This window comes from Leptodactylus fuscus, chromosome 1 (assembly GCF_031893055.1).
Source record: "Leptodactylus fuscus isolate aLepFus1 chromosome 1, aLepFus1.hap2, whole genome shotgun sequence".
NCBI lineage: Eukaryota > Metazoa > Chordata > Amphibia > Anura > Leptodactylidae > Leptodactylus > Leptodactylus fuscus.
Window position 1 is genome coordinate 64545498 of NC_134265.1, and position 12899 is coordinate 64558396.

Consider the following 12899-nt stretch of genomic DNA (forward strand, 5'->3'; position numbering starts at 1 on the left):
TGCATCTTGTAGACCCCATTTATCATTACAGAACATGACAAGCAATTAATTGTTACATAAGATATGATCATCAGTCATTAGGTAAAATCCTAGAAACTTGGCTATGGAAATTATGATAGTCTAGGATAAGTGTACATGGCTATTGTTAATATTAATATTGTTTATCATAATTCTTATATATAATCCTAACCATACAATGCAGGGCTACAAATATAAACTACATACGAATACGGTATACATGAGAAGAGGACAGCAAATGCCATCATGTTAAATCTAAATTTACAATAATTGCTACAATTTATTAAATGTAATACTTATTTAATATAATAATTAATCAACTAAATGTATTATCAATTCTAAAAACTATGCATCTAGCATTGCTATGAATGGCCTCCCCATGCCAACATAGTAATGACTGGCATCTACGTGCCAACATAACAATAACTGGTATCCCCATGTCAATATAATAATGACTGGTGTCGGGACAACAACCTTGCAGCACTGGAGGCCTGGGTTCGAATCGCACCAGGAACAACATATGCAAGGAGTTTGTATGTTCTCCCCGTGTTCACGTGGATTTCCTCCCATTCTATAAAGACATACTGATAGGGAAAAAAAATATTTAAAAAAATTGTATATTGTGATCCCTATATGGATCCCTATAAATAACAATGAGTGGTATCCCCATGCCAGGGCAGCCAGTCAAAAACTTATATCTTATATAAAATTATAGCTTATGTATACACTGATTGTACAAAATGTCTTAATCTACATATATATATAGCACATAAAATTACAGCATGGAAAGCCACAGTTTGTATGTTCTCCCCGTGTTTGCGTGGGTTTCCTCTGGTTACTCCGGTTTCCTCCCACATTCCAAAGACATACTGATAGGGAATGTAGCTTGTGAGCCCTATATGGGACAGTGACTGACAATGTCTGTAAAGCGCTGCGGAATATGATGGCGCTATACAAGTAAGCAAAATAATTTTAAAAAATAAAGAAATTTTAAAAATACATTATATATCTCCGTATGACCAGAAAATGTCTTACAATTAAGGCAATGTTAACACTAGGATTTGTCTCTATGATTTTTTTAAATATATTTTTGGTTAAAAAATGTAAAATAAATGATCTTTTGACAGTGACGAATGCCATTCTTTTCCATACAATCTACCCTAAAGATGTATCAGTTTGCATATATCTGTCAGTATAGTCAAACTCTATATTTTAAAAGAGTAAAAAAATATTATTTTATGCATCAATGTCTGATAAGTTTAGATAACCTGTACAAAGAAATACAGCAAAAACCATTAGTAGAGATGCCTCAGATTACTAAGAGAAGCCTGCAACTTGTAATAACTGATCAGAACTGCAGAGAAGGAGTTTCCGCAGTCGCTTATGTCATTTTTATATACTTGAGAGATTCTCTTACCATAAGTAGATATTGTCAGTTCATTCGCAGGGATAGAATGGATCGACACCATGGCTTGGATCTACAAAGAGAAACAATATAAAGCACTACATAAATCCTCTGGACTCAATGGTCTCTAGTCTCAAAATTTGTATATTCTGCCCTTAAAGTGACAATAAGAATTCAGATCCTTGAAGGTTAAGTGTGCAGTCGAGGATAGTTTAATAAATAGTGGGACACATAAATAATATCATAATTAAGTTGTTACTTTACTGTTTATAATTGAACTAAAATGAATGTAAATAAGAGACAAAGAAGAAATGCACAAACTGTGCTTGAGGTCTGGAGGCCATGACCCTGTCCCCCTACTTCTTAGATATAGAAAAGTCCCTGTTTCATGCTTCTTATTTGGGGCCTCACAACTTAAAGGGGTTTTCCCCAGAATACCAGAATATAACCCTATCTAAATATGTAGACAATTCAAAGTTCAACATTTCTGCAAATATAAATCATTTAAAATTTTGCAGTATTTTAAAGATTTTCTGTAACTATCATGTCTTCATATGTTACCAATGGATACAGCCATGAGTGTAGGAACTTTCTGTGGTCTGGTAATGGTCAAAAATCTAGCTATGATTGAAATTGAATGATGGTTAAAAGCCCCTTTAAGAACTAGGGTCACATTCCTAGCACACTGGCTAGGGCTTAAACTGGCATTAAGGGTCCTACATCAACATGTCATTGACAGAGGAGGTCTTTTAGCAATGGTACAATAGGGATATATCAATGGCTAATAGTTGGGAGAAGGCTGCACCTACAAATTATTGGGGGTCATGCATGGATAATATACTGACTTGACAATACCATCACATTGAAACATATTACTATTTGGGGTACAATACATAATTCTATGACATTTAGGATTTCATCTGCTCTTAACTGAAGATACATCTGGAGTAAAAGCAGCCTGAAATATGTAACAAAGAATAACCTGATGCCACTAATTGACAATGTGCTCCCCCCTCTCTGTGTGGACACCTGAGGGATCTGCCTCTGTCGCTGCCTGCACCTGTCTGTCTGCAAATCACATGGGCGTGAAAGAGGTGCATCTGTACAGCCATGTGGCAGGCAGGGGACTCCTTCCAGCACATTAAGGTGATGAGAGGAATGACTTAAGAGACAGGCTGTGTACACACCAGGCGTGTTGTTAGTACATCAGCAGCACCCTCTGCAATATCTCACGTTTTCTTGGAATGTAAGTGTTTATTTAGACTTGAGAGTGACTTGAGAGTGACTGGAGACATCCACCGACCTCACCTCTGCCTTACTGCAGGTTAACCCTCGACGTGCCCCTGCACTGCAGACACCAGCCATGATGAATAATTAGCTAACACTAATGAATACATGACTTCCCTACTAGATTTATGGACTTCCCAAACTGCATATTAATCCCTGCATTCACATGATATGATATTAGTAAGGGCAATGTCTGCCTGCAGTCTTTTGTCCTAGAGGTCTGTCATATGTTCAGTGTCTTCTGAAGCTGGCATCTCCCTCCTAGCGATGTGATGGATTCCCTGCCTGCAACTACTATATACATTATATGGGCTAATAGATGTGTAGTGTCTATTTCTGAGGCTGGCCAGAATAATTAGCACATATGTTCTAAGTGGATGATAGTTTAGTGAGCAATAAAGCAATTACCCATCGCCAGGGCTGACAGTCCTTCTAACTAAACTCCAACCAGCACTTAATTGGAAAAGTCATTTTATCTCCATTGTCCTCAATTAGTCTTGCTAAACTACTACACCCAACTAGTTGCTTTCAGGCTAATGTGAGCATTTACATAAAGCAAGAGAAATGGCACAAAGTGAAGTCCTGGACCAGGTATACAGGCTGAAAATACATTCATACATTAGAAACAAACATAAAAGACTAATAAAAGGTCTCTATGGTAGAAAAAATAGGTCGAAAATTAACTTTGTGAAGGGCAAAAATGAATAGAAATGGGGGGGGGGTAACATGGATTTCTTAAAAATTATGTAACAAGTGAATTCAGGAGGAATCCTGTCTATATCAGGCATCTAAATGCTGCTCAGATTATATAGAAAAGCAGAGAAATGATTTATAAAAATCTACTGAGTGGTCACATGGAATAAAGAAATGCAAGGCTTGGATTACTACCATTAGCATCCAGGTGGGGAGACATTAATGGCCATTACATATTATACTAGTATTGTATAAGATATACAGTGACCTGGTATACAGATAGATATTAGTAACCATTATAGATAGATAGATAGATAGATAGATAGATAGATAGATAGATAGATAGATAGACAAGGAGCTGATATCCAGATAGATTAGTATCCATTACATTACAGAGAGAGAGAGAGAGAGAGAGAGAGAGAGAAAGAGACCTGATATATAATTATTACTAATAATAGTAACTATATATATATATATATATATATATATATATATAATTATTATTAGTATTATTAACTATATGTTATACTATATACTATATATATACTATATTATACTATATATTATTAGTATTATTATATATGTATCCGTTCATTAATACAATTAATAACTAAACACACAGATGAGATTTTGTTAGAAAGCTCCACTTGTGGATTTGTCACCTTAGCAGCAAAGTAAACTTTTGCAGGAATTTCCATCTTCCCAGGACAAACCTACAGTTCTGTGTGGACTTTTACCATCAACTTGTAAATCTACAAAAGAAAAACAACATTAGTTCGCCCTCCCCTAGACAGTCATTTCTGTATTATGGACTCTTAGCAAATACAAGTCCTGCAAAATTATTCAATTATTAATCTAATTTATTAATTGATATAATAACTAATATTACAATAAAGTGGGATATTCTGGTATAAATAGCTTAGGATATTTCATTATTTATCACTTTCTATATTCTATTTGTTATATATACGGTACTGATTTTTTAAAGCCTATTTTTTTTTTTTAGAAAAACACACAGTCAGAATTGTCTTTTCACCATGTAGATGCATTTGCGGCGCAGAGAATGGGGCATCTTAGTGGCTGCAGACTTTTTTCTTCTATTAAGAGCGATTAGATGGTGTCTATTCAGAGCTGCTGATCCAAAGAGAAAATGGGAGTACTTGAAAGGAGACTTCAAGTGACCTTCTCGTCTCTTTCACACCAACCTGAGCTTAGAATAGCCCAGAGATCTTACAATAGACTCTCCATGTCAGCCATGCAGCGGGCACTGAAGGGTTAACCGCCCAACTTTCACACACCAGGACAGTGGCCTCAGTGGCTACAAGCTGGCCAGAGATGGGGGGTTATTCACAGACCTGGTGGGACACATCAAGCTGTTTAGGAGCTGACTGGTTCTGCTAAATTAGCCACACTTTCCTCCCCCCATAGAGAAAGAATACCCCTCCTCACAAAGCAGAGGTATATTTATTGTATGGAACCAGAGAGAGGAAAATCGCTGCGACCATTTGTAGAATTCTGCTTAATTGAGATATTGCATTGAAATCAGATGAAAGTGTCAGCAAAGGAGTCACAAAAGTGAGAAGAAGAGAAAAAGAAATACTGAAAGCAGGATCAGTCACTGGCTAGATACATAGAAACTGGATAGATAGATAGATAGATAGATAGATAGATAGATAGATAGATAGATAGATAGATAGATAGATCAGTATATATTTACATTTATTATATTTATTATAATACTCATTGATGTATCGAGATTTTCCTCAACTTTTTAGAAGATAACACCCAAGTAATATTCAATATCACATTGTAACAACATCTTCATTTCACCTTCTTATTATGGCTGAATTTACATTTGCTAAGCACCTGCCCGATATAGATTTTATTTCATTATATAGACTAGAAAACACCGAAATCTAGAATCTTTTCTGGCTCCTTTTTCTGTATTTTCTGCAGAGATGTATCTGAATCCTCAGGGAGTCTTGGTGTTTGTGCATGTAACTTTACTTCCTTATAACAGGAGTTATTTTATGGTTTGTCTGTGCTGATAAGGAAATGTTAGATTTTATTAGACATTATAGGATAAAGCAGCAAAACTGAGTAAAAAGTTATTCCTGCCTTTTAAGTGCAGTATAAAAAGCTTTATATTGTACCTAGTACATACACTTACTGTTTTTATCATTTCAGAACAGAATTATTTACTATGAGAATAATAAAACAATTTTTATAAATGTAAAAAATATTTGTTTAAAAAATTTTTATGTTACCTATTTATAAAGATGGATTAGGGGAGTATGTGTACGGAGCAACCCAGCAAAAAAAGAGAAGTCTGTGTAGTATCTATATCTATGACCAAACTTGTACAAAAAGTATTCTATGTCTTATTTTCACCTATAATAATATCCATTTTAATTTTGATGTAGTTCTTATAATACTGGGGAGCAGTTCTAACAATGTAACATATTAGTACATAGCTGAGTCTATACTTGTACTGTAGTAACAATACATATAGTATACACAGTGACAACTAGTTTCAGCAATACTAATATATTAGCATAGAGCTGGCTTTATGCTTGTACTATTACATTAAACATAATATATACATATATATATATATATATATATATATATATATATATATATATATACACATTCCTATGCAGTTTCCAACTAGTCTCAGTATTGTTGGATATTTACAATGCAGTATGCTAGTACTGTAGTATTATTAAGTACACTATAATATATATATATATATTTGTTACTGGGGCAGTTGTAACTACTTTCTGCATTTTCCTGAATAGTGAACATATAATAATATAATATACCTGCATATTTGTTATGTGATCCTTAGTATGTACTTTAGTACTTACAAGATAGTATGTAATAATGTGTACAAGTCTATACATAGCAGTGTCCTCCTGGATGCACAATGGATGGGAGTGCCTGGGAAAGTTTACTATGTTGAAGCAGCACATGTAGGAGCTGACATCTTCTAATGCCCCCATACAGTTCATGGAGACAATGAGGAGAAGGGGACATGGTCAGCATGAGGTCCCCTGTCACTCGTGTCCTAGTACAAGTGACATTATCACACACATCCAGTGACTTGCATTGATCTTTGCATTAGGTGGTAAGTATTTCAATACAGGAGAGTCTCACTTGCTCCAAGTTCTGACTTATACAGCTGTATACATTGCACTGATCCATCTAGCGCTCAGCTATCTATATTACAGGGCTCTGTAAGATGTATGTCTGAGATCTATATATGTATATTATTATTACACATCTCGGACAGTTAATAGATCTAATTATAAAGTCATGTTCTATAAAATAAGCAGCACACAGTAACATAAGGCAGAATCCAATGTAACATAAAACAAGCAATGGCCGGTGATAGAAGGAGAGCATGGAGTACTTGCCAGTGTCGCTCCCTGGGATGTAGAGGCTGGAGGATAGCTGTGCCCGGTCCTGGGCTGCACAATGCTACACATGGAGCTGCCGCCTTTTGTCCGCTTTAATCTTATTCGTTTCACCTTTTCTGGGCGCAGTTTACACTGGAGGGAGCAGACGCAGCCGCAGCACTGACCGCCCGGCCCGACTGCACCGACTCCAGTGCAAGGACTGAGCCTCCCCATTCACAAGCTCTTCATTATTTCGGGCAAGAAATAGCCGGTAACTATTCGGTTGGAAATGATCCGAAACTGTCATGAATGCATTCAGCTGACCCCCACACCCCCCTGTCCCAGCCCGATGTCACTGGGGGAGAGGGGACTGCTGTGTGCTCTGCAGACTGCTGCTGGCAAGTATAGACAGGTAGCCCTGAGCAGAGGGCACACTCACACTCAGGGAGAGGAAAGTTTGAGCTGATGCCTGGCAGTCTGCAAGGTGAGTGGATCCCAGGGTTCCCCATGCACAGACTTGGCTGCTGAGCCTGCCTGCACTTACTGTATGAGAATCATCATGTGCTCACTTACTGTACGCTAGATGGCAGCCCCAGCCAGCAATTGTGCCTGCACAGGCCTGATCCTACAAAGCATTCATCTACCCAGACAACAAAAAGACAGCTTAGCATTGTTTCATTAATAATTATTGTAACATTGCTTCTCATGCTGGCTGACTGTACCACACTGCAAACTTTACTACTATCTCCCTCTGTAGTGGCATCTACACAGATAGACATGAAATGGAAAGATAGATAGATAGATAGATAGATAGATAGATAGATAGATAGATAGATAGATAGATAGATAGATAGATACTATAGCTATGAGAGATAGATGATAGATAGATAGATAGATAGATAGATAGATAGATAGATAGATAGATAGATAGATAGATAGATAGATAGATAGATAGATAGATAGATATGAGACAGATAAATAGATAGATAATAAATAGATAGATAGATAGATAGATAGATAGATAGATACTATAGCTATGAAATAGATAGATAGATAGATAGATAGATAGATAGATAGATAGATAGATAGATAGATACTATAGCTATGAAATAGATAGATAAATAGATAGATATTATAGCTATGAAATAGATAGATAGATAGATAGATAGATAGATAGATAGATAGATAGATAGATACTATAGCTATGACATAGACAGATGATAGATAGATAGATAGATAGATAGATAGATAGATAGATAATTTACTCTAGCTATTAGAGGGATGGATAGATAGATATATTTGCTATAGGTATATATGATGTATCAGTAGTGTTCACATACACAAGGCAGTGATCAGGGTCTATTAGATTAACCCTAAAGTCTATCCTCTGTATCATCTATTGTCCCCTGTAAGCAGCCATTCCAGGATGGAGAGTTATAGGGCCGCCATTCACAGAGCAGTCTGCCCCAGTGGTCAGCAGTTTATCTGAAGCATTGCAGGATCCTTTCCAGACATCTGATATTAACCCCTTTACTTTTCTAAGCTTTCCACCTTCGCCTTTAAGTTTGTGACTTTGGTCAGGAGGGGAGGGCTGCAGAGGACATGAATCTAAATAGTGCCTTGATTTTTACATCTTCATTCTGTAAGTTCTCCTAATTTCTATCACCCCCCACCCCAAGGAGAGTATTTTTGTTCTGCTGAGCCCATAGACGACCCATACTAATCAGCTCTGAAAGTAAATAGCAGCGGGTAGAGACGCTGTGAATGAACAGTGTGCTTGTCAGTGCACCCCCTCCTCATCTCCCCCTCCCCTCCCTCCCTCCCCTCCTTACAGCCCCAGCCATAGGTAACAAGGCAAAGAGGAGAGAGAAAAGAATAAAGGCAGCAGCAGCAGCCATCCGACCAATGGAGAGCAGAGGGCTTGGCTAACCTTCTGCCTCCCATCTCTTCTCCCCCCCAATTGGGGGCTCTGACCAGTCAGTCGCCTTTGATTATCAGTTGCCAGCAGCCCCTCGCTTGGCTCCTTGACATGAGCTCCATATAAGGCAGAGATCTCCATAGAAACGTGTCACTTTCAATAGTAGTGTCAAAGTTCACTATATACAGACATTCGTGCAGATCCCCCTTTCGGAAACATTGCTGTGCCAGTCTTCCCGTTATAAGGCATTCATTTGTTGTGTGTCTGTGTGTGCCATTCTCTCTATCCCCCTCTCTTTCCCCCTCACTCTCTCCCTCTCTCTTTATTGCATATTCTATGAGCCTGTCTCTGTGTGAGTGTGTCAGTGAGTGAGTGGGTTTTTTTTTTCCTTTTCTTTTTTTTTTACCCCTCACCTCTTTCACTCCATTCCAGCAACAGAGCCTTCAGCTACCACTGGCTTCCTCATCGTCCTAGGCATAGACTTTTATTTCATTTTTATTATTTTCTTCTCACCCTCCTGCACCAAGAGGACAACAGCTTCCACCATTGACTTTCCCAGACTTCAGAGAGATGATGATGATGATTGTAAGCCATCTCCAGGAATAAAGCAGCAAGAGAAGAGGAAGCAGCAGCAGCAGCAGAGTAAGGTGCTTGTAGTCGGCTGCACTTTTGGATTGTTCGTTGTGTTACTTTGTTTTTTCTCCCACAATGTGGCACTTGCTCATCTAATGACAGATCGAGGATTATTTGTCCTCCTGACATCATAAAAGCAAAAGAGACAGAGGAAAAAAAAAATCAAAGGAGAAAGGGGAAGTGTCTTGAACCTCTGGCTCAGGCTCCAAGGATCAGCTCTGAATGGCTGGCTGCGCGCTGCCCTGGATGTGGCCCCCTGGACACTTACAATCCGTCCTCGGCTTCTGACTGTTTCTTGTATTGCTTGTGTCGGCTGCACACAGGGTGAAGCTGCTGCTGCCCGTCCTATGTCTGCTGCCTGCCTGCACTGGGGAGATCGGGGCTGACAATTCTGCCGCCTCCCCAGCCTGATCTGACGCTGCACCCTCCTCCAGAGCCAGCCACAGCCTCAGCCCGGAGAGCAGTCATCACAGGCGGCACTGGAGACAAGACAGGGCGGGGGGGAAGCAGCAGCAGCACCGGGCTCCAGCACAGCCCCCACTGGCCAGCGGCTTCAGCCCCCTCCGGCCACCGGCTCCAGCACAGTCCCCTCTGGCCACCGGTTCCACCACAGCCCCCTACGGCCAGCGGCTCCACCACAGCCCCCTCCGGCCACAGCTCCCCTGCCCTCCACCTAGGAGACATTTCTGCTCTGTGCAAAGAAGGGGGGAAATCCCTGCAAAGCAAATCCAAGGAAACGGCTCCCATCAGCGGCAACCACGGCAGAGACCGCCAGCTTCTTCTTCTCCTCCAAAATAAAATCCCCCCAGACCTCGCTCCCCAGCACTTTTTGGGCCCGAGATATGGCAATGGTAGTTAGCAGCTGGAGAGATCCGCAGGAAGACGTGGCCGGGGGGAACCCAGGAGGCCCTAACCCGGGGGCAGCGCAGCCTGCAAGGGATCAGCAGCAGCAGCAACAAGCCCCCCACACTCCCCAGACCCCCAGCCAGCCGGGACCCCCCTCCACCCCGGGTGCGGCTGGAGACAAGGGCCAGCAGGGCTCAGGCCAGAGCCAGCAGCAGCACATTGAGTGTGTGGTGTGCGGGGACAAGTCCAGCGGCAAACACTATGGCCAGTTCACCTGCGAGGGCTGCAAAAGTTTCTTCAAGAGGAGCGTCCGCAGGAACTTAACCTACACATGTCGTGCCAATAGGAACTGTCCCATAGACCAGCACCACCGGAACCAGTGCCAGTACTGCCGGCTCAAGAAGTGCCTGAAAGTGGGCATGAGGAGGGAAGGTGAATATTTCTTCTGTGCCCATCATGTGTGTGAATAGTCAGCCTAGCAGGCATCTGATGTCTCCCCCCTTTCCCTGTGTTCTTGCATTATGATGCTATTAATATTAATATCAGTGGCTCTCCCTGTGTGTGCAGCTTTGTGTGTGTGTGTGTTTTGTCTATGGTAACATGCTGTGGGATGTTGGCTGATCCTCCTTATACATGTGCTTATTCCACCCTTTTTGCTTTCTACTGTCATCATTACACCAAAACACACACATCCACATGAACCTGTATAGATAAAAGCAGCTGCACCCCTCATATCTAGCACCCTTTAAAATATCTCACTTATTTTGCAGTGCTTGCAATGTTCTAGGATAGATTTGGCCTTGTCCTATATTGTCCTCCACCCTGGGAAACACACAAGAAGTTTCCATAAGAAAGCAGTGTGATATATAGAGTGCTTGTATTATATTCCATTCATTCTTCTTATATGAATTGAGAATAATTTAGGAGGGAAATTTACAATATAATAAATAAGGCATCGACAGAATATTATAATTAGAATTATTATCTGACCATAGATATAACGAAGGTGGTGGTGGTGGTATTGTACAATTCTATAAATATACACTCAGCTAAGAATATCTGGAATAAAGCACATCTAGATCTATAAATGTCCAATTCTCCAAGTAAATCCTTAAATCTGTAACAGAACTTAAAAAAAAAAGATAAAAGTCATGTTCCCAGAGAAAACATTTCATGTCATTGAAGTTCTGAGTGTTTCCATTTCACAGTCACTGAATTATTAAAAAATTATAAGAAGAAAAAATACAGGACAGGCTGTACACTGTGTAATAGATGGCTGTGTGAATGATGCCCTAACTCATGTAAAATAAAGTGTCCCATGCTGTGTAATACACGTATTATTGTTTACATGGCAAGACAATATTTGGCACTTGCAGCACAGGCACACATCACAATACACACACACATAGACACACACACAGTTTGGTCAGCTTTAGTAACTTGCAGTATACATTAGTTTGCAATATACATAAGCTTGCAGTATACATAAGCTTGCAATATACATAAGTTGCACTATACATTAGCTTGTAGTATACATAAGCTTGCAATGTATATGAGCTTGCAATATATATAATCTTGCAGTATATATAAGCTCGCAGCATACATGTGCTTGCAGTATATATAAGCTTGCATTATACATAAACTTGCAATATACATAATTTTGCAGTATATATAAGCTCGCAGCATACATGTGCTTGCAGTATAAATAAGCTTGCAATATACATAATATTGCAGTATATATAAGCTCGCAGCATACATGTGCTTGCAGTACATATAAGCTTGCAGTATATATAAGCTTGCATTATACATAAACTTGCAGTATACATAAGCTTGCTTACACTCAGCACCCATACACTTAATGAATAGTGTTTAGCATCTAAGCTGTGGCCATTCCCTCTCAGGCACCCTCATGGCACACACAGGCAGCCTCACTACCAGTACTCACTGACTGGCTCACCACTTTATTTCCACCATGTTTAACTATTGTAAGTTTATTGGGCTTCTCCATATATTTTTTTACACTTTATTATTATTATCATTTCTTATTAAATGTTACTTTCACTTTCCCCTCCACAACATGTCCAAGCCAATGTGCCTGATATTTATTCCATCCAGGGCTATTTCCACTGCTTGCATGTCACTGTGCTGTAGTTGTTGTTGTTATTGTAGTAGTGTGAGGTGACTGTGTCTGTATTACTTTATGTGTTGTGCTATAGTGTGCATGATATGCTGGGAATGTGGTTACTTTGGTATTGTAGATTTTGTGATATTTGTGCGTAGATAAGAGTGTGTCTGGGTGTAATATATATTAATTAGAATATAATATTATATACTATATATAATACATTTTACATATATATATATATATATATATATATATATATATATATATATATATATATATGTGTGTGTGTATGTATGTATTACATGTATATAAGCCAGCCAGACACCCATATATACAGGACTGCTTTGACTGCTATGATTCCCAGCCCTGGTTGCACATTTCCTCTTCTTTCTCTTTGTTTTTGTCAGCGGTTCAGCGAGGACGAATGCCTCCAACCCAGCCGAACCCAGGCCAGTATGCCCTGACCAATGGGGACCCCCTGAATGGCCATTGCTATCTGTCCGGATACATCTCCCTGCTGCTGCGGGCTGAGCCTTACCCCACCTCCCGCTATGGCAGCCAGTGCATGCAGCC

The 12899-nt window shown here is 39.6% G+C and overlaps 1 protein-coding gene across 1 annotated transcript in view; it reads left to right on the forward strand.

Annotated features, from left to right (window-relative positions):
• The first annotated feature begins 9992 nt into the window (after window positions 1–9992).
• NR2F1 (nuclear receptor subfamily 2 group F member 1) overlaps window positions 9993–12899 on the forward strand; it is a 7730-nt gene continuing 4823 nt past the window's right edge. Inside the window, exons 1-2 of the mRNA XM_075271437.1 lie at window positions 9993–10633; window positions 12734–12899. The exon at window positions 12734–12899 is cut by the window's right edge and continues 362 nt beyond it. Coding sequence (XP_075127538.1) covers window positions 10198–10633; window positions 12734–12899 — 602 coding nt within the window. The 5' untranslated portion in view covers window positions 9993–10197. The remainder of the gene's footprint in view (window positions 10634–12733) is intronic.